Source organism: Schistocerca americana, chromosome 8 (genome assembly GCF_021461395.2).
Source record: "Schistocerca americana isolate TAMUIC-IGC-003095 chromosome 8, iqSchAmer2.1, whole genome shotgun sequence".
Lineage (NCBI taxonomy): Eukaryota > Metazoa > Arthropoda > Insecta > Orthoptera > Acrididae > Schistocerca > Schistocerca americana.
The window spans coordinates 39,620,781-39,644,325 of NC_060126.1; the positions used below are offsets into that span (position 1 = coordinate 39,620,781).

Consider the following 23,545-nt stretch of genomic DNA (forward strand, 5'->3'; position numbering starts at 1 on the left):
TTATATTTGAGTCCACAACACCTTCTTAGATTCTGCAACAGATCAATGTCAAGGATATTGGACAGGAAGCTTTGTCGATCTTTTAGATCGGTAAGACCGTGCTTTCTTCCAACTACTGGGCATGCTTTTTTGTTCGAGGGATTCAATACATTATAGTTAAAGTAGGTGGTAACACAGCTGCAGATTAAATATATAATTTGACAGTGATTCCATTGGGTTCTGGATATTTGTTCAGTTTTAATGATTCCAGCCGTTTCTCAATGCCACTGGCACTAATATCTACGACCCTCATCTTTTCAGCAGTACGAGAAACTGAGGCAATACTCCTTGGTTTTCCTTTGTAACACAACATTTGAAAACAGTTTAGCTTTTCTGGTTTTGCTTTGCTACACTCAATTTCGGTTCGTGTCTCATCCACAAATCATGCTGGTGCCATTAACACCCTTTACGTATGACGGGAACTACATTTTTGTGAAAGATGATATGCCAATATTCTGTAACGGTAGTCACTGAAGGCTTCATGCGTTGCTACATTGATAGTTAAACAAATCTTTCAGCATCCCTTTGTGACAGACCTATGCTTCATTTTATACCTATTATGCAGTGAACTGTTTCTTTAGTGTGACTGTGTACCATCGAGGCTTCCTCCCATTATGAACTATTATACTGCATAGATATCTATCCAGGGCATGGTCAACTATTCTTTTAAACTTGAGCCATAGTGCCTTTGCGTGGTCCTATCTATTTTGTTTCCTCATTGAGATATGACAGTACAGCTTTTCTATCTAATTTACTGAACATACCTTTAGTTACCTTTAGTACTTTGATAATCATTGTTGCTGTGATCGCATCATGGTCACCGATAGCAGTTTTGATGTGGACAGCCTCAAACAGGTCACATCTATTTGTTGCCATTAGAGATAATATATTCCATCACAAGTGGGGTTCTGATCTAAGTAGTTTACCAATTGGCTTCTCTTAATGTTTCACTTACGAAACTAATTTTCTCAATTGATTATGGGATGATTATAGCCTCCAGTGATGATTGTGGTGTCACCGCCAGACACCACACTTGCTAGGTGGTAGTTTTAAATCGGCCGCGGTCCATTAGTACATGTCGGACCCGCATGTCGCCACCGTGTGATCGCAGACCGAGCGCCACCACAAGGCAGGTCTCGAGATACGGACTAGCACTCGCCCCAGTTGTACGGACGACTTTGCTAGCGACTACATGGACGAAGCATTGCTCATTAGCGGAGCCAATAGTTAGAATAGCCTTCAGCTAAGTCAATGGCTACGACCTAGCAAGGCGCCATTAGTAACATTGCATGTATCTAAAGAGTCTCACTTGTATCGCCACAATCTCCAGATGTACCAAAAGGATGGATTAAAGTTAAGTATTCCACAAGCTACGTACTTTTCTTTATAGCATTCATTACGTATCCTGTTTCAGACCTCATGCACCCTGCTTTGGCTTAGCGCGTGCCTTTCGGCTTCCTCTCATTGTGTCTAGGCTGTCTTGTCTAGACACAACAATGATTACAGTATTATTTGGGAACTTCGTACTAGCAGACTGTGTGTGTTTATCCTGAAGATTTTGGGAGTATCAGGAGGTGGATCTGGTGATCGGTAGATGGATCCAATTAAAATTTTGTGGCCACCTGACACAGTCATTCCCAAAAAATCTCGCAAGCATTTTCAATTCCTATTTCAGTGATTCTGAGTTTCTTGTCTATGGTGACAAAATATCACTGATATTTTCCATTAGCCTATCCTCTCAATGTATGCCTTAATTTCCCCGAAAAATCTCACCGCTTTCAATTTCAGTTTTTAACCAGCATTCTTTACTTAGTATCGTGAGTTTCACTGCTTTTTGGGATCATTTCAAACTGGCGGTTCATAGTGAAGAAGTCCTTGTGTGCACTTCGCACACAGTCACTTACCGGTGTAGGTGTGTCTGATGTGCAGTGCTCATCTGACTCATGTAGGGAGACCCTATAGTTTTCAACCCTATGGCACAAGTCCCAGAAGTTCCAGCCTAACTTATCATAGAACCTGTGATTCAATATTTCCATTTAACTCACAAATAGGGGGCAAAATCAATTCTGGAGGTAACACTCTGTGAGCATGGCTGGTATTCTCAACCTTCTCTACCAGTCACTGGAATGATACAAGAATGGTTTGAGAGCGCAGATGAAAAGCACCGTTTGTTTCAACGTGCGCCACAATCTGCTGTTGGTTACACCCTTTAGCCTCAATGAATGCTGGAATAGCCTCTTAAGTATGTTGAATGAGGCCCACATGTATACACACACCGAGTGCACCTGATGGTCCTTCCTGCTGTTTCCCTAAAAAGGGTTCCTTTACTCGTCACTTTGTTTGAACCAATGGTAACTGACACCTATCCAATTCCGTTTGCCTTCCTTTTTACACAGGATAAGCAAATATCTCAAACGCTCAAGTAAGTCCCTCTGGCTCAGCTTCATTTACAGACAAGCACCTCAAACTTGTTGGTTAGGAGAATTGGTGTAAGAACCTGAATTCCCATAGTCCCTATCTCTACTGTACAGGGCACTTACCCTACCACTGACATGCCACTCACAGTCAAGCGGACTGGTAGTGATGGTCCCATTGGTTCCTGCAACGGAGACAGGATCCATAGGAGAAGACAGTACTTGAGGTACATTTGATACGTCTGGCACACGATTCTCAGGAGCTCTCCCAACAAACCGATTCACAGTAGCTGCCACTCTTTCAGCAGCAGCAATGCTGATTTCCAGCTGCTTACAAATATCACCAACTCATTTTGTATTTGAAAACAGCATTCACAGTGGGGGCTGCATTGTTAACCGATTTACTTGTTGTCTGTTGAGCTAAAAATACTACTCTTTTCCTTTAAGAACTGAGTCAATTAGTACACAAAATGAGATTACTATTATGGCAACAGAAAAATCTATGGTAAAAGGTACTAGTTTCCTAATACTTTTTGGAAGTTACAGTTTCTAACAAAAAATGCATTAATTTGTAACAAATGTAGATTATATACACTCCTCCTGAAAAGGAAAACTAGATATAAGATGATATGTCACCTAAATGTGCTACAGTAACTGAATTACAAACGATGATTTGTTACAGAATTGCTTATACACACAACTATCTTATTTCTGAATTTCTCAAAAATGTATGTTTGTTCATGTTGATTGATAATACACTGGAATTCATGGTGAAACATTCATTGATAGTAGCTGTAAATCTCAAATGCTGATTTGCTACAAAGTCTACAACACTTGCAACTGATGGAGAGGAGAGAGGTGGGAGTGGGAACACTTTTTAAAATGTCAAATATTTCTAAAAGAACAGAATTTAAGTTTAGGCCAACAATTGACACTATCAGTGTGAATTTACTGTGGCACAGCAAATGTTCGAAATTTCACAATATATCACAATACCCACGAGTATTGACACAATAAATAGAAGACAAAAGAAGTTATGCTAACACTAAAATATTTGAATCCAGAATTTCAAATTGGCACGTGGTCTCGCAAAAAGGAAAATTCAAAAGGAGACATATAGAAATGAACGAGCAAATCACACACGGTGATTTCTGAACTGATGTGCTGAAGACGAGCACTGCAGTGTCAGTTTACCTCAATCAAAATTACAAAAACTGTGCAGCATCAACAAAGCAAGTCTAACAATGCAAAGCAGAGCATGAGGCAGAAACAAAGAGCCAAATAAAAATTGTCTGTCAAGCAAATAACGTGAACTTCATACAGACTTTGTCCCCCCTAACTGGGTGAGCTCATACAAGATTCAAAGCTGATTTTTTTCAGACTAAACGTGATACTCGGGCATTCATTCCTCAGTTGGGTGGATTGCTACTGTTACCTATGTTTTATAAAACATAATCGAACAATGGAAACTCCAGGTAGGAATGTCAGCAATGTAGGAAAAAAGGCTGATTCCTACTCACTGTAAAGAGCACACGGGTAAGTTGCAGACGGGCACAATTACAAGATGCTTACATACAGCTTTCGGCCACAGCCTTCATCAGTATGAGAGACACACCATTCATACACACAAGCAAGCACACCTGATGCCAACTGCAGCATCTTGGGCTCAAATGCAACTATCATGTGGGAGGCTGGTGTGTGTGTGTGTGTGTGTGTGTGTGTGTGTGTGTGTGTGTGTGTGTGTGTGTGTGTGTGGGGGGGGGGGGGGGGGGGGGGGGGGGAGGAGGAGTTGGGAAACATGGGTGGATGCATTGACAGAGGGTGGTAAATAAACAGGGTAGGGGAGGAGAATAGGGAGGACATGATAGGATGGAAACTCTTGGGTGTAGGGTGTTGGGACAGTATGTTACTGTAGGCCGAGCCCAGCCACAATCTCCTGACACTGCACCTGTTGGCATTCTAATCCCTGCACACTCCACCAGACAGTGTTTATCTCTCTCCCCAGCCATACACTACTATCCCTTCCCCTTTCCCACCTTCTCCAGACTGCTGCTTGCGTCCCACAGCGTAGTTGCATTCAGCCCAAGGTGCTGGAGTTGGCAGTCGTGTGTGCATGAGATGAGTTTGCTTGTGCATATGAATGGTGTGTGTGTGTGTGTGTCTCTTTTACAGGCGAAGGCTGTGGGCGAAAGCTTTATGTAAGTGTCCTAATTGTGCCCATCTGCAACTTAATGTGTCTTCTTTATAGTAAGTACCAATCTGTCTTTTCCTACATTATTTTTATAAAAACAATCTCATTTGTCAAGAAAGGGGAGAACAGATGAAAAGAGATTAACAAACAGTTTACATCTGATCCGAAGTTTCAATGAAGCATTGAAAAATGTTTGTATCTCCAGATAACTGACAACTGTCTTAATCTGACCTGAAATATCTGTATTACCTCTACTTGAAGCACAAGAAAAAGTTGGTTGCATAACTTAACAGACACCTTATCCATCAGTTAAGCATTAAAATATTATCACATTTTTTCCATGAATAACTGCAATCATGGCAATTTTCTGTTATTTTTAGTCTATAACTTTTATTTATAGTGCTATTTCAATTTCTTATTACATTTCATGGCAATATTTGTACAAACACACAATCTAAGAGGAAAGTAACTGTTTCAGCACGATACATGATGCCATAAAAATGTTAAATCCATTCTTTTATGACTATACATAAAGAATCAAAGATATTAAAATATAAGCTTTTCAAAAAGTTAAAACATGATAAGAAAGTACAAAGTAACAAGCAGGAAATTTTAAAACAGAGTCAAGAACTCCATGGAGAACACTGATCACTACATCACTTTGGTATGGATACATTTCACTATTTCATTTACAAAACATATTTACATGGTAGGATACAACATGATCCATTTGTTTATCAGATTTAAAAACTGAAGCATCGGTCTAAAAACCAACAATTCATGTGCCACTTCCTACAAATGCAACTCGACTTTCCTTCTCGAAGTATGTGCCCACTCCGTACTCTCATTTCATACTACAGCTACCAAAAAGCATTTATTACTTTGTTGGAGAGAATTCTGTAGGCAGCAGAATTCTCGTATGCATGTCGCGAATGAGTGGCACAGTATATGCGACACACTCATCCCACCCAGGTGATCTCCAAGCGGCCTCTCTGGTTTCTTTGCGTGTCTGCAAGTCTTTGTAGCCTGAAAATATTAAAGAACATTTCTGTAGTGTTACACCACTAATAGTAAATAATACTTTATCAAAATTCCACTACCACGAGCGAGAAGCACACTGTACAGTACAGCTTCAACTCGTTACATCACGAGTTGCGGTGTCTCAATTGCTCACTATGCTTGTGTCAAACTACTAGAATTCAAAATGTGATAAATTCCATCCTGTTCATCACCTTCAACTACACACGATATTCAGCGTGAAGCAATTCAAATAGTACGCTAGTGGAGGCTGCAAAATTCAAATGGATACAGGGATAACATCTAATGTTTCAACATAGTAATTTAGGAGTAAACGAGATCATTCAACAAACATCAAAGTTGTCGAGTCACTGACAGGTAAGTACAAAAGAGAACGAAAACTGCTAGCTTTTGGAGGAAGTCCTTTGACGAGCTACAGTACCAGCTGGACTTGAGTGCAGTCATGTTGGGTGGGATGGGCAGAGGGATAGCTGGCAAGCGGGATGAAAGGCCAGGATGAGAGCAAAAATTCTCTCTGCACACTATCACATTTTGTGTTGTTATGATTTAACTGGTACAAAACACAGCAAAATATTATCAAAATTTTAGAATTTTTACTGTATAATGGTTTCACAGTTAAAGTGGACTCCCTCAACTTAAATTGCTGTACCATTTTTAATGAAAATTATCCCCCCCGCACAGTCTAGGGACACAAGTTCACATGCACCACCAGCCATAGGAGGTCAGTTCAAAAAATTCGGGAACACTCGTAAATTCCCGCCAATGGTGTGTTGCAGTGAAATTAGGTTGGCATCCCTGCACACACCTGTGTTTAATGTGTAACTGCCAGAAGTTTCATTGTTGTACGTCTTTTAGTTACTGTTCAGTGGTGTATTGAGTAGAGCATTGTGTCGCACAGCTTGCACATTTTGAGATGGCAGAGTTAGAGGAAGAACACATCTGCATTAAATTTTGCGTTAAACTCGAAAAAACTTTTACAGACACACACCACATGATGCAGGAAGCCTATGATGATGAGTGCCTAAGCCATATTCTGTGTTATGAATGGTTCACATAAATCAAAAATGGCTCGACAGAAGTTAAAGATGACCCTTGTTCAGATACCTACCAATGACGCTCGTGTCAGGAATGTCAACGAAATTGTGTGTGCCAATCGAAGACTGACTGTCCAAGAGATTGCAGAAGAGTAACTTTTCAGTTGGATCACATCACGAAATCCTGACAAAGCAACATGGAATGCATCGTGTTCTCATCAAGTTCATCCTGTGGCTCATAAGATGAGACCACAAAGTGCATCGAGCATATGAGAATGGGATGTTCCTCAAGAGAATCGTAACTGGTGATGAGACACGGGTCTACAAATATGATATTGAGATCACAGTTCAGTCTTAACAATGGGTCGAGACAGGTTCTCTAAGACAAAAAAAAATCATCAGGTCAGGTCAAATGTCAAAGCCATGCTGATAGTTTTCTTTGACACTGAAGGATTCGTTCGTCTTGAATTCATGCCACAGTGAAAAATTGTTAATCAGAGGTACTATTGGGACGTGTTGTGATGCCTTTGGGAAAATGTGAGAAGGAAACGGACTGAAACGTGGCAAGACAATTCATGGCTCTTGCATCACAATAACGCACCCACACACTCATCCCACTGGTGCGTGACTATTGTACAAAAAACAAAATCATGGTGGTGCCTGCCTCATCCTCCATACTCTCCAGACCTGGCCTTTGTGGACTTTTTTTAACCTCCAAAGTTGGAAACCCTATTGAAAGGATGAAGATTTACAACAGACAAGACAAAAGAAAATTCGAAGATGGCACTTCATGTGATCCAGCAAGAGGCACGCCACGACTGCTTCCAGGGTGGAAACAGCATTGGGAGTGGTGTATCAATTGTGGAGGAGAGTGTATCGAAGGAGACTAAGCACAATAAGTAAAAGTAAAGTGTCGAAAAATATTGTGGGCAAAGTTCCAGAATTTTTTGAGCAGACCTCGTACATGTAACAAAATCCCAACATCTATAATCCTTATGCTTTTCAAAGTATTATTCTTCACGAGAAGGGAATTCTCTCTCAAATCCTGTAGCAGAATGGCACTCTACTACAGTCAACTGAATATGAAGCTTTGGCTTGAGCCAGCAGATTTTAATTCACAGTACTATGCACGTGCACCAGCTAGTTTAACACTAGAAAGACCGTACTAGTCAATCTGACCAGTGAGCATTGTTTAACATCTAATGAATAGCATATGTTTTAATTTATGGGCCTTATTTTTCATAACTTTTAATGTACCTTGGTGGTTTATGATTCCTGTAGAAGACGAATGTCTATTACAAAAACTGATTATTTAAGCATATTTACCTTAAAGAACCACAGCCAGTCATTCTGACATTTCATGTCTGTAAATGTACAAAAAAAAAAAAAAAAAAAAAAAAAAAAGGATTTTTCATCCGCTGGGCTTATTTTATTTCATCGTTGTGATCTCCTTCCCCCTTCTTTTTACATTTTTCCTTATTTAGTGGAAGAGTGGATGTACTTCCCTCTGTTCTCTATCAATACACTGTTGTGCTCTGCAGAAATTTAGTGCTACTCCTCATTATTATGGTGTGCCAGTGTTTTCATTCAGATGAAGAATTACTGAATTATGTGAACAGTTTACCAGAAGAAGGTACTGAAGGAGATGTTTTTGAATGTGATTAATTGGATGATAAAGATGACAAAGATTATATTAGCCCCACGAAACAGAACAAGGCGAATCATAAGAGTCAGAACATGAATATCGAGAACCTGTTCAACGACATGTGAATAACCCAGTGCTTATGCATTCAGTTCCAGTGGCATTACAAATTCCTACTCACAGCAGAGGGAAATATATTTAGGGTGTCACGGTGTATTTGCAGAAACTCCTGGGCCAATGCTACGGAATTTATAGTCGCAGGTAGTTATTTGAGTGCATGGTGAATATTAATAGACAATATTCTATAGAACAAGAAAAAACTTAACAGGAATTAGAGTCCAAGAATTTATCCAGGATGACATGAGTATTTTATATTGCCCAATTAGAAGCTGCCATATCTGTAATGTATGCCCATAGAGTGTATGGATGAACGAGTTTCCCCCTGAAACTTATGTGGTCTCAAGTGTGGGGCCAGCATTTTTTTGTGTCACTATGAGAAGAAATAAGTTCATAGAAGACATGCGATTTTTAAGATTTGATGACTAGCATACTCATGCTGAAAGACTGTAGACCACAGGCTTCACTGTGGCTACCCCAGTCTGGAATTCATTTGTAGCTATCTGTACCCAGAACCATAAAACAGGTACATATACAACCATAGATATCAATTCTATCCATGCAAAGGCCAGTGCCGCTACATACAGTACACGAGTCATAAATGAGACAAATTTGGTTTGAAGCTCTGGCTTTTCGCAGATGCCAGTAGTAAATATATGGTGAATGGATTTCCTTACTTGGGTAAACAAAGTGAAATAACCACTAACCTACCATACCTGTTGCAGAGCATGATGTTACCTGTCTCGTGCAACCTGACACTTTGAAAGGAAGAAATGTTAAATGTGACAATTTGCTCATAGCCAAACATTTTGCAGAGCAGCTGAAGTAGGAGAACACAACCATGTTGGGTACACTGAAGAAAAACTGAAGAGAAGTTCCCCATTTGTGAAGTCTACTGCTGGACCTTTGTATAATACCATTTTATACAAATCTGGTGACACAGGAATTACTTCCAGCCAGGGGAAGAAGAAAAACAAGTTGTTGTATTGAGCATAATGCATCAGTCACTTGCAGTAGATGAACAAACACAGAAGAAACACCCCGAAACTATGAGCTTCTACAATTCCACTAAATTTGGAGGCGATATTCTGGACCAGATATCTCATCTGTACACTGTTAAGTTTGGCTGCCACAGATGGCCTATGCACATATTTTCCATCATCTCAGACCTTGCTGGAATCAATGCCTGGATGCTTTACAGAGAAACAACAGGAGAAAAAGTTAGACGGCAAATTAGCAGAACTCTCCTCTGTGTATGCACAATCAAGAAAAGGACCTGTTCATACATTGATTATAACCACTGAAATATGTAAGGTACCGGTACAGAAGACCTACCAGATAGGAGGATGCAAAAGTTCAAACAAAAACCAAAAATCTGTGTGCAGTGCAAGACATTCATATGTGGTCCGTGTGCTGGAAGTGTTCAGTCCATGTGTGCAAAAAGTTTTGGAAAAGATGTCACACAAGGAAAAAGTGTTATTTTCTAGTCATGTGTGTCCATTTTTCTTTATTTTCCATACTATATTCTATATTTTGGTTAGTACAAGTCATACAGATGAAAAATATTATTGCATAACTACATATTTATATGCATATGAAAGTTTAGTTTCAACTTATTTTGTATTTACAATGTATTCTTTACTTCAGTCTTTTCTATTTAATTAAATATACTTTTTATTGAAATTTTTAAACATAGCACATTTGTACGATAAGCACAATGCACTACTGACCAGCACACCGTACTGAAGTAACTTAAGAAGTAAAACTGAAATAAAGAAGAAAAACTGCACCAGTCAAAATGACTGGCAGCAGTCCTTCTAGATAGTTTGCTAATGCTGGTCCTCCTAGTGTTATACCACCAAAGTAATCGCACAGATATTCAACTGAGAAATTTCCATATGGGTCACACGCATATGAGAAAGATTTCTGCAGGCAAGACTTCAAGAAAAGGGGAGAGCAGGGGGTAGAGAGGGGCGAGAGGGGGAGGGAAGGAGAGGGGGAGAGAAGGAGGGGGGAGGGGGGAGAGAGGGACGGGGGAGGGGGGGAGGGGGACGGGGGAGGGGGGGAGGGGAGGGGGGAGGGGGAGAGAGGGACGGGGGAGGGGGAGAGGGGGGAGAGGGGGGAGAGGGGGGAGAGGGGGGAGAGGGGGGAGAGGGGGGAGAGGGGGGGAGAGGGGGGAGAGGGGGGAGAGGGGGGAGAGGGGGGAGAGGGGGGAGAGGGGGGAGAGGGGGGAGAGGGGGGAGAGGAGGGAGAGGGGGGGAGAGGGGGGAGAGGAGGGAGAGGGGGGGAGAGGAGGGAGAGGGGGGAGAGGAGGGAGAGGGGGGAGAGGGGGGAGAGGGGGGAGAGGAGGGAGAGGGGGAGGGGGGGAGAGAGGGAGGGGGAGAGGGCGAGGGGGAGAGGGGGGGGGAGAGAGGGAGGGGGGGAGAGGGGGGAGAGGGGGGGGAGAGGGAGGGGGAGAGGGGGGAGAGAGGGAGGGGGAGAGGGGGGAGAGAGCGAGGGGGAGAGGGGGGAGAGAGCGAGGGGGAGAGGGGGGAGAGAGCGAGGGGGAGAGGGGGGAGAGAGCGAGGGGGAGAGGGGGGAGAGCGAGGGGGAGAGGGGGGAGAGGGAGGGGGAGAGGGGGGAGGGGGAGAGGGGGAGAGGGAGGGGGAGAGGGAGGGGGAGAGGGGGAGAGGGAGGGGGAGAGGGAGGGGGAGAGGGGGGGAGAGGGAGGGGGAGAGGGGGGGAGAGGGAGGGGGAGAGGGGGGAGAGGGAGGGGGAGAGGGGGGAGAGGGAGGGGGAGAGGGGGGAGAGGGAGGGGGAGAGGGGGGGAGAGGGAGGGGGAGAGGGGGGAGAGGGAGGGGGAGAGGGGGGGAGAGGGAGGGGGAGAGGGGGGAGAGGGAGGGGGAGAGGGGGGAGAGGGAGGGGGAGAGGGAGGGGGAGAGGGGGGAGAGGGAGGGGGAGAGGGGGGAGAGGGAGGGGGAGAGGGGGGAGAGGGGGGAGAGGGAGGGGGAGAGGGGGGAGAGGGAGGGAGAGGGGGGGAGAGGGGGGAGAGGGAGGGGGAGAGGGGGGAGAGGGAGGGGGAGAGGGGGGGGGAGAGGGGGGAGAGGGAGGGGGGAGAGGGGGGGGGAGAGGAGGAGGAGGGGGGGGAGAGGGGGGAGAGGGAGGGGGAGGAGGGAGAGGGGGGTGAGAGGGAGGGGGAGAGGGGGGGAGAGGGAGGGGGAGAGGGGGCGGGACCAGAGGGAGGGGCAGGCGGGGGGCGGGGACAGAGGGAGGGGCAGGCGGGGGGCGGGGGACAGAGGGAGGGGCAGGCGGGGGGCGGGGACAGAGGGAGGGGCAGGCGGGGGGGCAGAGGGAGGGGCAGGCGGGGACAGAGGGAGGGCAGGCGGGGGGCGGGGAGAGAGGGATGGGGCAGGCAGGGGGCAGGGGGGGAGAGAGGGAGGGGCAGGTGGGAGGGGGGGAGGGAGTGGCAGGCGGGAGGGAGTGGCAGGCGGGAGGGAGTGGCAGGCGGGAGGGAGTGGCAGGCGGGAGGGAGTGGCAGGCGGGAGGGAGTGGCAGGCGGGAGGGAGTGGCAGGCGGGAGGGAGTGGCAGGCGGGAGGGAGTGGCAGGCGGGAGGGAGTGGCAGGCGGGAGGGAGTGGCAGGCGGGAGGGAGTGGCAGGCGGGAGGGAGTGGCAGGCGGGAGGGAGTGGCAGGCGGGAGGGAGTGGCAGGCGGGAGGGGTGGAGGGAGTGTCAGGCGGGAGGGGTGGAGGGAGTGTCAGGCGGGAGGGGGGGAGGGAGTGTCAGGCGGGAGGGGGGAGGGAGTGTCAGGCGGGAGGGGGGAGGGAGTGTCAGGCGGGAGGGGGGGAGGGTGTGGCAGGCGGGGGGGGAGGGAGTGGCAGGCGGGAGGGGGGGAGGGAGTGGCAGGCGGGAGGGGGGGAGGGGAGTGGCAGGCGGGAGGGGGGGAGGGAGTGGCAGGCGGGAGGGGGGGAGGGAGTGGCAGGCGGGAGGGGGGAGGGAGTGGCAGGCGGGAGGGGGGGAGGGAGTGGCAGGCGGGAGGGGGGGAGGGAGTGGCAGGCGGGAGGGGGGGGAGGGAGTGGCAGGCGGGAGGGGGGGAGGGAGTGGCAGGCGGGAGGGGGGGAGGCGGGAGGGGGGGAGGGAGTGGCAGGCGGGAGGGGGGAGGGAGTGGCAGGCGGGGGGTCGGGGAGAGGGGGATGGGGAGAGAGGGAGGGGCAGGCGGGAGGGGGGAGGGAGGGGCAGGCGGGAGGGGGGAGGGAGGGGCAGGCGGGAGGGCGGGAGGGAGGGGCAGGCGTGAGGGGGGAGGGAGGGGCAGGCGGGAGGGGGGAGGGGGGTGCAGGCGGGAGGGGGGAGGGGGGTGCAGGCGGGAGGGGGGAGGGGGGTGCAGGCGGGAGGGGGGAGGGGGGTGCAGGCGGGAGGGGGGAGGGTGGTGCAGGCGGGAGGGGGGTGGTGCAGGCGGGAGGGGGGAGGGAGTGGCGGGCGGGGGGAGGGAGTGGCGGGCGGGGGGGAGGGAGTGGCGGGCGGGGGGGGAGGGAGTGGCCGGTGGGGGGTGGGAGGGAGTGGCAGGTGGGGGGTGGGAGGGAGTGGCAGGTGGGGGGTGGGAGGGAGTGGCAGGTGGGGGGTGGGAGGGAGTGGCAGGTGGGGGGTGGGAGGGAGTTGCAGGTGGGGGGGGGGAGGGAGTGGCAGGTGGGGGGTGGGAGGGAGTGGCAGGTGGGGGGGAGGGAGTGGCATGTGGGGGGGGGGAGGGGAGCGAGTGGCAGGTGGGGGGGAGGGAGTGGCAGGTGGGGGGTGGAGGGAGTGGCAGGTGGGGGGGGAGGGAGTGGCAGGTGGGGGGTGGAGGGAGTGGCAGGTGGGGGGGAGGGAGTGGCAGGTGTGGGGGAGGGAGTGGCAGGTGTGGGGGGAGGGAGTGGCAGGTGGGGGGGAGGGAGTGGCAGGTGGGGGGGAGGGAGTGGCAGGTGGGGGGGAGGGAGTGGCAGGTGGGGGGGAGGGAGTGGCAGGTGGGGGGGAGGGAGTGGCAGGTGGGGGGGAGGGAGTGGCAGGTGGGGGGGAGGGAGTGGCAGGTGGGGGGGAGGGAGTGGCAGGTGGGGGGGAGGGAGTGGCAGGTGGGGGGGAGGGAGTGGCAGGTGGGGGGGAGGGAGTGGCAGGTGGGGGGGAGGGAGTGGCAGGTGGGGGGGAGGGAGTGGCAGGTGGGGGGGGAGGGAGTGGCAGGTGGGGGGGGAGGGAGTGGCAGGTGGGGGGGAGGGAGTGGCAGGTGGGGGGAGGGAGTGGCAGGTGGGGGGAGGGAGTGGCAGGTGGGGGGAGGGAGTGGCAGGTGGGGGGGAGGGAGAGGCAGGGTGGGGGAGGGAGAGGCAGGGTGGGGGAGGGAGAGGCAGGGTGGGGGAGGGAGAGGCAGGGTGGGGGAGGGAGAGGCAGGGTGGGGGAGGGAGAGGCAGGGTGGGGGAGGGGGAGGCAGGGTGGGGGAGGGGGAGGCAGGGTGGGGGAGGGGGAGGCAGGGTGGGGGAGGGGGAGGCAGGGTGGGGGAGGGGGAGGCAGGGTGGGGGAGGGGGAGGCAGGGTGGGGGAGGGGGAGGCAGGGTGGGGGGGAGAGAGGGAGGGGCAGGCAGGAAGAGGTATGCCGTCAAGATAAAGCCGTGGATCAGGGTGAACAGTGCGTTGCCGGCAGAAATGCATAACACAGGTCTTGGCAGCTGAAAACTGGAAGCCATAGGCTACAGCCCAGGACTGCGCCTTGCAGATAGCGCCCTGCAGCTGCTGTTCAGCAGCTGCTGTTCAGCAGCTGCAATACCAGTGGAGCTAAAGTATAGGCAGAAGTCGTCAGCACACAAGGAAGCTGAGACAGACATTTCCACCACCGCAGCGAGCCCATTAATTGCAATTAAAAAGAGACAGACACTTAAGACAGATCCTTGCGGTACCCCATTCTCCTAAACTTGAGAGGAACTATGGGAGGTCGCAACAAGCACGCGGAAGGAACGAAGCGACAGAAAATTTTATATGAAAATCAGGAGCGGACCCCGAAGACCCCAACCATACAGCGTAGAGAGGATGTGATGTCCCCATGTCGTACTGTATGCCTTCCGCATGTCAAAAAAGATGGCGACCAATGCTGACGGCGGGCAAAGGCCATACGGATGGGAGACTCCAGGCACACCAGATTATCGGTGGCAGGGGGGTCCTTATGGAACCCACCCTGACACGGAGCCAGAAGGCCCCAAGAATCAAGTAGCGAACTCAACCTCCGGCTCACCATGCATTCGAGCAACTTGCAAAGAATGTTGGTGAGGTTAATGGGACAGTAGCTGTCCACCTTCAGCGGGTTCTTGCCAGGTTTCAACACGGGGAGTATGATGCTTTCCCGCCATTGCGACAGGAACTCACCCTCAACCCAGATACAGTTGAAAAGTTCTAGGAGGTGTCACTGGCAGTCCACCGAGAGGTTGGTTGGTTGGTTGGTTGGAGGTTAAAGGGACCAAACAGCAAGGTCATCAGTCCCTTGTTTCAAATAGTCTCCATTCTGCTAACGGGACATCTCAGTATAGTCAGAAAAATAAAACGGATAAAGGGGAAACGTAAAAGGGCAGTCACGTTGTCATTAGTAAAAACAAATGAGGGAAGTTGGTAAGAGAACGAACCCAACACTATGCTGAAACAGCATAGGCAAGACCACCTGTGACTTAAAAGGTACAACTGCTATAATGCAGAAAGTACGTATGGGAATAGAAAAACTAACCAAGCCTTAAAAAGAAGGGGTAAAAACAGAGTAAAAGGGAAAGAAAAGAGGATTCCGGTCAGGGAGGTGAATCGGGAATCTCTGAACACTGCCTACAGTGGGAGACACCCAAACACTCACCGCCCTGCCCCAACACCAGAGGGAGATTAAAAACTTTAAAACTGAGAATAAAAACCACTCTCCCGGAGGAAACCTAGAACCAGAGAGACCATCCGGGAATCGTCAGCCAACATCAAAGGTAAAGTGTGGGGGAGTCTGTACTTAGCACGCAGAGCCAAAAGAAGGGGGCATTCAACCAAAATGTGGGCCACTGACTGGAAGGCTCCACAACCACATAGCGGGGGTGGCTCATCACGCAAAAGGAAACCATGGGTCAGCCTGGTATGGCCAATGCGGAGACGACACAGTGTGGTCGAGTCCTTGCGGGAGAGGCTAAAGGAAGAACGCCATGGGCCTGTATTCACCTTAATGGCACGAAGTTTATTAGACAGTGGAGTAGCCTCCCAAGAATTGGCCCATGACTGTGCCAAGTGGGATTTGATGTGAAGCCGTAAATCCGCTGCAGGAGGGGTTACAGAAAACGGGGGGTAAGTAATTGCTCCCCCAGCCAAACGATCAGCGAGCTCATTACCCGGGATACCCACATGGCCCGGGACCCATAGGAAGTCAATGGAACAAGCAGCACGGTGAAGATCAGCGAGATGGTCATGGATGGCAGAGACCAAGGGATGGCGCGAAAAACACCGGTCAATAGCAAGAAGGCCACTCATCGAGTCCGTACATAACAAAACGCGGTTGTGTTGGGATTGTTTAATAAAGGTAAGGGCCCGGGAAATTGCCATCAATTCCGCAGTAAACACCCCACATGAGGGTGGCAGTAGATGATTTTCCGTTCCAACAAAGGATGTGAAGGCATACCCAACATGATCAGCAGATTTAGAGCCATCAGTGTAAAAAACAACAGCATCCCGAAACTCCCATAAAATTTGGCGGAAAAAGGAACGGAACACCACCGGGGGGATGGAATCTTTCGGACCGCGGCGGAGATCCATCCGAATTCGAGGCCGAGGAACTAACCAAGGAGGGGTGGAGGGGAGGGAGCGAGGAAGACAGGACAAAGAAGGAAGCCGAAAATCACGGGTAAGAGACGCAAGGCGCAGCCCAACCGGTAAACCCGCCCGAGGGCGGGAGTCAGGCGGGCGACGTCCATGGTCTGGGAATAGGATAGAATAGGAAGGATGAGCGGGAGAAGAACGGATAGTAAGGGCATAAGACACCAGAAGCTGGGACCGCCGAACAGAAAGAGGGGGGATCCCAGCTTCAACCAGGAGACTATCAACAGGGCTAGTAGGGAAGGCACCGGTGGCCAAACGGATACCACGATGGTGGACTGGATCCAGCACGTGCAGCGTGGAAGGAGCAGCTGAACCATAAACTTGACAACCATAGTCCAAACGTGACAGAACTAGAGCACGATAAAGACGGAGGAGGAGGGAACGGTCCGCACCCCAGGAGGAGTGGGCAAGAAAGCGAAGGACATTGAGTTTACGGAAACATCCTACCTTCAGGAGTCTGATATGGGGCAGCCAAGTGAGCTTGTTGTCGAAAAGAAGACCTAGGAAACGAAACTGTGGAACCACAGGCAATCTTTGTGCAGCGAGATAGAGCTCTGGATCAGGGTGGACCGTAGTACGGCGACAGAAGTGGACCACCCGCGATTTTAAAGGAGAGAATTGAAACCCGTGGGAGAGGGTCCATGCAGAGGCACGCCGTATAGCCACCTGGAGCTGCCGTTCTGCAGATGGCATCGAGGAGGAACTAACCCAAATGCAGAAATCATCCACATACAGGGCAGGGGCGACCAAGGGACCGACAGAGGCCACAAGTCCATCGATAGCAATGAGGAAAAGAAGGACACTCAAGACCGAACCCTGTGGGATGCCCGTCTCCTGGGTCCGTGGAGAACTAAAAGCAGTACCAACTCGAACTCTGAATGACCGATGGATCAGGAACTGGCGGATAAAAATCGGGAGTGGGCCCCGAAGACCCCACTGATGAAGGGTTAGTAAGATGTGATGGCGCCAGGCCGTGTCATAGGCCTTGCGAAGGTCAAAAAACACTGCAACCAAATGGCGGCGCTGGGAAAAAGCCTGCCGAACTGCGGATTCCAAGCGAAGCAAATGATCGATTGGAGATCGTCCCTCTCGAAAGCCACACTGGTAAGGGGACAATAGATCCCGAGATTCGAGGACCCAAGTGAGCCGACGGGCTACCAGCCGTTCAAGTAACTTACAACCAACATTGGTCAAACTAATTGGCCGATAGCTGTCAACAGATAGGGGGTTCTGACCAGGCTTAAGGACAGGAACCACAATGCTATCCCTCCACTGAGAAGGGAAGTCACCCTGGAGCCAGATACGGTTAAACACCCGAAGAAGATGGTGCCGTTGTGGAGCACTGAGATGTTGAAGCAGCTGGTTATGAATGGAATCTGGGCCAGGAGCCGTATCATGAGAAGCAGATAGAGCAGAAAGAAATTCCCATTCAGTGAAAGGTTCGTTGTAAGATTCTGACTCACAAGTGGTGAAACATAAGGTGACAGCTTCAGCCTGCTGTTTTTGATGAAGGAAAGCAGCTGGATAGGAGGCCGACGCTGATGCCACTGCAAAATGGGTCGCAAGATGTTCTACGAGAACTAATGGGTCCGTACAAATGCCATCTGGGAGGTGAAGGCCTGGGAGGGTGGACTGCCGATGGCAACCTTGGAGAGAGCGAAGTGTAGCCCATACCCGTGACAGAGGGACAGTGGAACCAAGGGAAGAAACGAATCGTTCCCAACATATCCGCTTGCTCTGTTTGATTAAATAACGGGCTTTAGCGCGAAGGCGCTTAAAGGTAGAAAGGCTGGCTACAGATGGGTGCCTCTTAAAGTGTTGCAAAGCTCGACGGCGATCACGGATGGCAATGGCAATGGCCGTACTCCACCACGGGACTTGCCGACGACGAAATTGTCCAGATGAGCGCGGGACAGCAAGGTTAGCAGCGCGAACAATCGCGTCAGACACGTCACGTAGGACGTCATCAATACAACCCGACAAAGAGGGAGAAAACTCGACCTGTGCAGTATATAGAGGCCAATCGGCGCGGTGGAAAGACCAACGAGGTAACCTCTCCATCGGGGAGCAGGAAGGGAGCGTGATAATCAACGGGAAATGGTCACTATCACAAAGGTCGTCGTGTGGCGACCAGTGTAATGAAGGGAGGAGAGAGGGAGAAGAAAGAGAAAGATCAATGGCAGAAAAGGTACCATGACCAGCACTGAAATGAGTAGGGGAGCCATCATTAAGAAGGCACAGGTCGTGGTCTGCAATAAATTGGTCGATAAGAAGACCGCGTCTAGATGGAAAGGCACTGCCCCACAAAGGATGATGAGCATTAAAATCCCCAAGGAGGAGGAAGGGAGGAGGAAGTTGCTGAAGAAGGGTGGTTAAGGCAGCAGGTGTAAGAGTCCTGTCAGGAGGGAGATAAAGATTGCATACTGTGACTGCAGAGTCTAAGTGAACCCTAACAGCAACTGCTTGCAATGTAGTTTGGAGAGGAATCCACGTGCTAGCAATGTCTGTACGGACCAACGTACAAACGCCACCAGAAGCCCGCAAGGGTCCGACCCGATTTCGACAGAAAACACGGAACCCACGGAGGGTCGGTGAGTGAGCATCAGTAAAATGAGATTCCTGGAGAACCACACAAGCTGCTGAGTAGGACGAAAGAAGGGATTTCAATTCCGGAAAGTGACGATAGTAGCCATTACAATTCCATTGGAGAACCACAGAACGATGGTTTAAATGAGGGCTGAACACGCTAAATCCAGTCATACCGCCGGGTCCCCACCCGTCACCGACAAGGAGGGGGCGACATCCATAAACGACAGGTCAGAATCAGGTTGTGAAGCCGGGGAAGGGACCTCCGGTGACACCAGAGGCTCTTTGTCCCGGGACTTATGTTTCTTCTTCTTTTCAGGCTGAGATCGAGGAGGGCTGTGTGGCATAATGGAGCCAGCTGCAGCAAGATCAGAAACAGAAAGAGACCGGGCGACCTGGGGGCCGATAGACCGCGGCTCTCGCGGTCGCCGCGCTGCAGCAGACCTTTGACCTGGAAGGTGCCGGGAAGGGGCATCCCGGGAGAGACGCCCTTGACCGGCAGACGCCGAAGGAGTGGGACACTTCTCCGGCTGGGGAGGGGGAGCGGCGCCCAGAGGAGAAGGTGTGGGAGCCACAGGGGAGGGGGGAAGGAGAGGGGTCCGGGACGGGGGTAAGGAAGGGGGAGGAAGGGATGAAGATGTAACCAAGGCGTAACTAGATGTCATGGACACAGGGTGCAATCGTGCATATTTCTTACGGGCCTCTGTGTAGCTTAAACGATCAAGAGACTTATACTCCTGTATCTTTTTTTCTTTCTTATAGACTGGGCAATCTGCTGAACGTGGAGAATGACTACCATGACAATTTACACATACAGGAGGGGGAACACAGGGACTCCCCTCATGGAGTGGACGTCCACAGTCACCACAGAGAGGGTCCTGGGTACAGCGAGAAGACATGTGGCCAAAACGCAAGCACTTAAAACACCGCATAGGAGGTGGGATGTACGGCTGCACATCACAGCGATAGACCATAATCTTAACTTTCTCAGGAAGGGTATCCCCTTCAAAGGCCAGGATAAAGGCACCAGTATCAATACGATTATCTTTAGGACCCTTCTGAACACGCCGAACAAAGTGAACACCCCGCCGTCCGAGATTGTCCCGAAGTTCCTCATCAGTTTGAAGGATGAGGTCTCTGTGAAAAATCACACCTTGTACCATATTTAGAGACTGGTGAGGGGTAATGGACACGGGAATTGTGCCAAGATGGGTACAGGCACGAAGGGCCGCAGATTGGGCAGCCGAAGCAGTTTTTATCAGCAACGAACCCGACCGCATCTTGCTCAGGGAGTCCACTTCGCCGAACTTGTCTTCAATGTGTTCCACAAAGAATAAAGGTTTGACACTGGTGAAAGTATCTCCATCAGTCCTGGTGCAAACTAGATAACGGGGGAAAGGTTTTGCCCCTAGACGACGGGCCTGACCCTCCTCCCAGGGGGTAGCCACGGAAGGGAAGGCCGAAGGGGCAAGAGGATCAGCACTTGAGGAATCAGTACCACGCAGAGAGACGGCCGCAGGAGAGCGGCCAGAGGTTTGGACCCTTATGCGTTTCATCTGCATAGCGTCCGCCCTGATACCACCCACTCCGATCAGGGGCTCTCCTCACGGGCGCCACCCAGCCACAGCAAGGGCCGTCTGGCACGGCGGCCATTGCCGGGAGTTCCGATGCTCCAGGATGACGAGCAACCACTCCAAGGCATGCATGAGGAGGTCACAGCTCAGGTATCAGAAGTGTGATCCCTGTGTGTTCAGGGGGCTCAACCAAAAGGGTACATAGCGACCCCACCACACGGGCTGGCTACCGTGCTGGCTATGCACCCTAGCATCAGACAACGACGTAGAAGAAAAGGTGGAATATACTAGGAGGGCACACGTCGGAGACACTAGGGAAGGTGCTCTTCCCCAAATGGCTCACACTACGGAAGAGAAATTTTGGAATGGAGGTCAAACCCCAGAGGGGGACCAAGGAATGCCAAAAGGAGGAGATGATTACGCAACAAAGCCAGAGTGTAAAACCAACAGAACCAGGAGGATAGCGGGGGCCAACATAAGCAAGGACACCAATAGAGGGAGAGGAGAGGGCGAGGGGAAAGGGGTATGGAGGGGAAAGGAGGGGAAGGGAAAGGAAATGCAGCCCGGGAGAGAAAGAAGGCTGCAATGGCTCAGGGCCCCGTGCTCGCCACGCACGTATCCACGAAAGAGTTGTGGACCCCCTGGGGGGTCCACCGAGAGGTGTTTGAGCATCTGACAGTGGATGCGATCTGGACCGGGAGCCATATCAGGGCAAGTGGCTAGGTCACTTTGGAATTCCCATTCACTGAACGGAGCATTGTACGATTCAGGGTGGCACGTGTGAAATGAAAGGCTCCGACACTCCAACTACTCTTACAGGGAGCGGAAGGGCAGTGGCTAATTCGCATAAGCGGAACTCTGAGCAAACTGCTCCGCTAAGTGGTTTGCAATTGTGTCGGAGTCAGTACAGACTGCTCCATTCAGTGAAAGCGCAGGTACGCTGACGGGGGTCCGATAGCCATAGAGTTGCCTAATCTTGACCCAAACCTGTGATGGAGAGGTACGGAGGCCACTGTTGGAGACATACCTTTCCCAGCACTCCTACATGCATTGGCAAGTGAGGTGGTGGGCTCGCACACGGAGCTGTTCACAGGCAATGAAGTGTGCCAATGAGGGATGCCGTTTGGGACGCTGGAGTGCCCGCCTGTGATCTATATCACCTCTGCGATCTCGGGCGACCACCAAGGCACAGCCCTCCGCTCAGGGGCCCAGAAGAACAGGGAATGGCAGCTTCTGCGGCAGTAATGGTGCCGGTGGTGACCAAGCGAACCACCGCATCAATGGCATCATTGGAAAGAGGCTCAATAGTGGCAACGGAGGTGAACAAGTCCCAGTCAGCCTTATTCATAGCCCATCGGCAGGGGCGCCCAGAAGAGTGATGCTGTGGTAGTGACAGAAAGATCGGAAAGTGGTCACTACCGCACAAGTCGTCATACACACTCCATTGGACAGATGGAAATAGGCTAGGGCTGCAGAGTGAAAGGTCGATGGCTGAGTAAGTGCCACGTGCTACACTGAAATGTGTGATGGCACCAGTATTTAAAAGAGAAAGGTCGAGCTGTGCCAATGCTTGCTCAATGATGCTGCCTCGGCCTGTTGCCACTGATCCACCCCACAGAGGATTATGGGCGTTGAAGTCGCCCAGGAACAGAAAAGGTGGCGGCAATTGGGCTATCAGTGCAGCCAGGACATGATGCGGGACATTACCATCCAGTGGAAAATAGAGACTGCAGACAGCAACAGCCTGAGGCGTCCACACCTGAACAGCAATAGCCTCTAAAGTTGTTTGTAGAGGGACAAACTTGCTGTAAAGAGAGTGAAGGACGTAGATGCAGATGCCACCAGATACTCTCTCATAAGCTGCCCGGTTCTTATAACATCCCCGATAGCCACGGAGGGTGGGGGGTTCGCATTGCCGGAAACCAAGTTTCCTGAAGAGCACGGCTGAGGAAACGGTGAAGTCTGAGAAGTTGTCGGAGATCAGCAAGATGGTGGAAAAAACCGATGCAGTTCCACTGGAGGATGACATTGTCCATGGCCAAGAAAGGCGTGAAGGGACTGAGGACGCAGATTACATCGCTAGGTCACCTGCTGCCACTGACTGAGCACCAACGAGAGCGACATGCATCATGTCTGAGGGACCGGCAAGATCTAGGTCCTCAGCGGACGCCAGAATCTCCACCGCATCCTCAGACGCAGAGCTTGTAGGTAGTGGTGCAGAGGGTGCCATCGCAATTTCCTTGGCCTTAGGGGTCTTTGATTTCAATTTCTCACGCTGTTCCTTTGCTTGCCCTTGCTGGGAGGGTTTCTTTGATTGAAGAGGACCGCGACCCCCCCACAACCAGCTACCTGGGGCTTCTTCAGCGGGTGTCTGGTTTGCCGCTGGTAGGAACCTGGGAAGGGAGTGACCCTTCCTAGTGAGAGAAGCCGAGGAAGACTTACGCTTCTCCAGCTTAGAAGTGGGGACCTAAAATTTAATCATATGAAGGTCACAACAACCTCTCCTCCTGAAATTAAGAAAATAAAGGGTTATCTTTTGATGGTGTTTGCAATAGAGTACTACAGATTGTTCCCATATAATAAGAGAAGTCTTAGCTGAAATATGTAATGCATCACTAACTCAAACCATTTTTACAGAGAGACTGAAGTACGCCATTGTGAAAACCCTCTGAGAAAGGTGATAGAGATGTCAATAACTAGCATCCTCTTTCACTGCTGTCATTTTCAAAAATATTTGTGAAGGTGACATATTCTAGAACAGTGGCTCATATTAGCAACAGTAATATCCTCAGAAAAACACAGTTCGGGTTTCAGAAGGAATTGTCTAATGAGACTGCCATTTACATATTCAACCACCAGATTTTACATGCATTAAAAATAAAATAGTACTGGTTGGTATTTTATTTATGTTACTTATGTAAGGCATCTGACTTTGTAAATAAAAATATTCTTCCCAATAAATTGAAGTTTTATGGAATTGATGGTATAGTTAGCCAAAGTATAATGCCATATACATGCAAAAGAATGTAGAAAGCTGTGCTTGGTAATTCAACCAAGGTACTGTAGTATGGGTACATAATTCAGACTGGAAGA

General features: G+C 50.3%; 1 protein-coding gene across 1 annotated transcript in view; it reads right to left on the reverse strand.

The window, feature by feature from the left end:
• Positions 1–5,007: 5,007 nt before the first annotated feature.
• LOC124545402 (protein NipSnap) overlaps positions 5,008–23,545 on the reverse strand; it is a 21,992-nt gene continuing 3,454 nt past the window's right edge. The window contains exon 5 of the mRNA XM_047124317.1: positions 5,008–5,670. Within this exon, the coding sequence (XP_046980273.1) occupies positions 5,522–5,670 (149 nt within the window). The 3' untranslated portion in view covers positions 5,008–5,521. The remainder of the gene's footprint in view (positions 5,671–23,545) is intronic.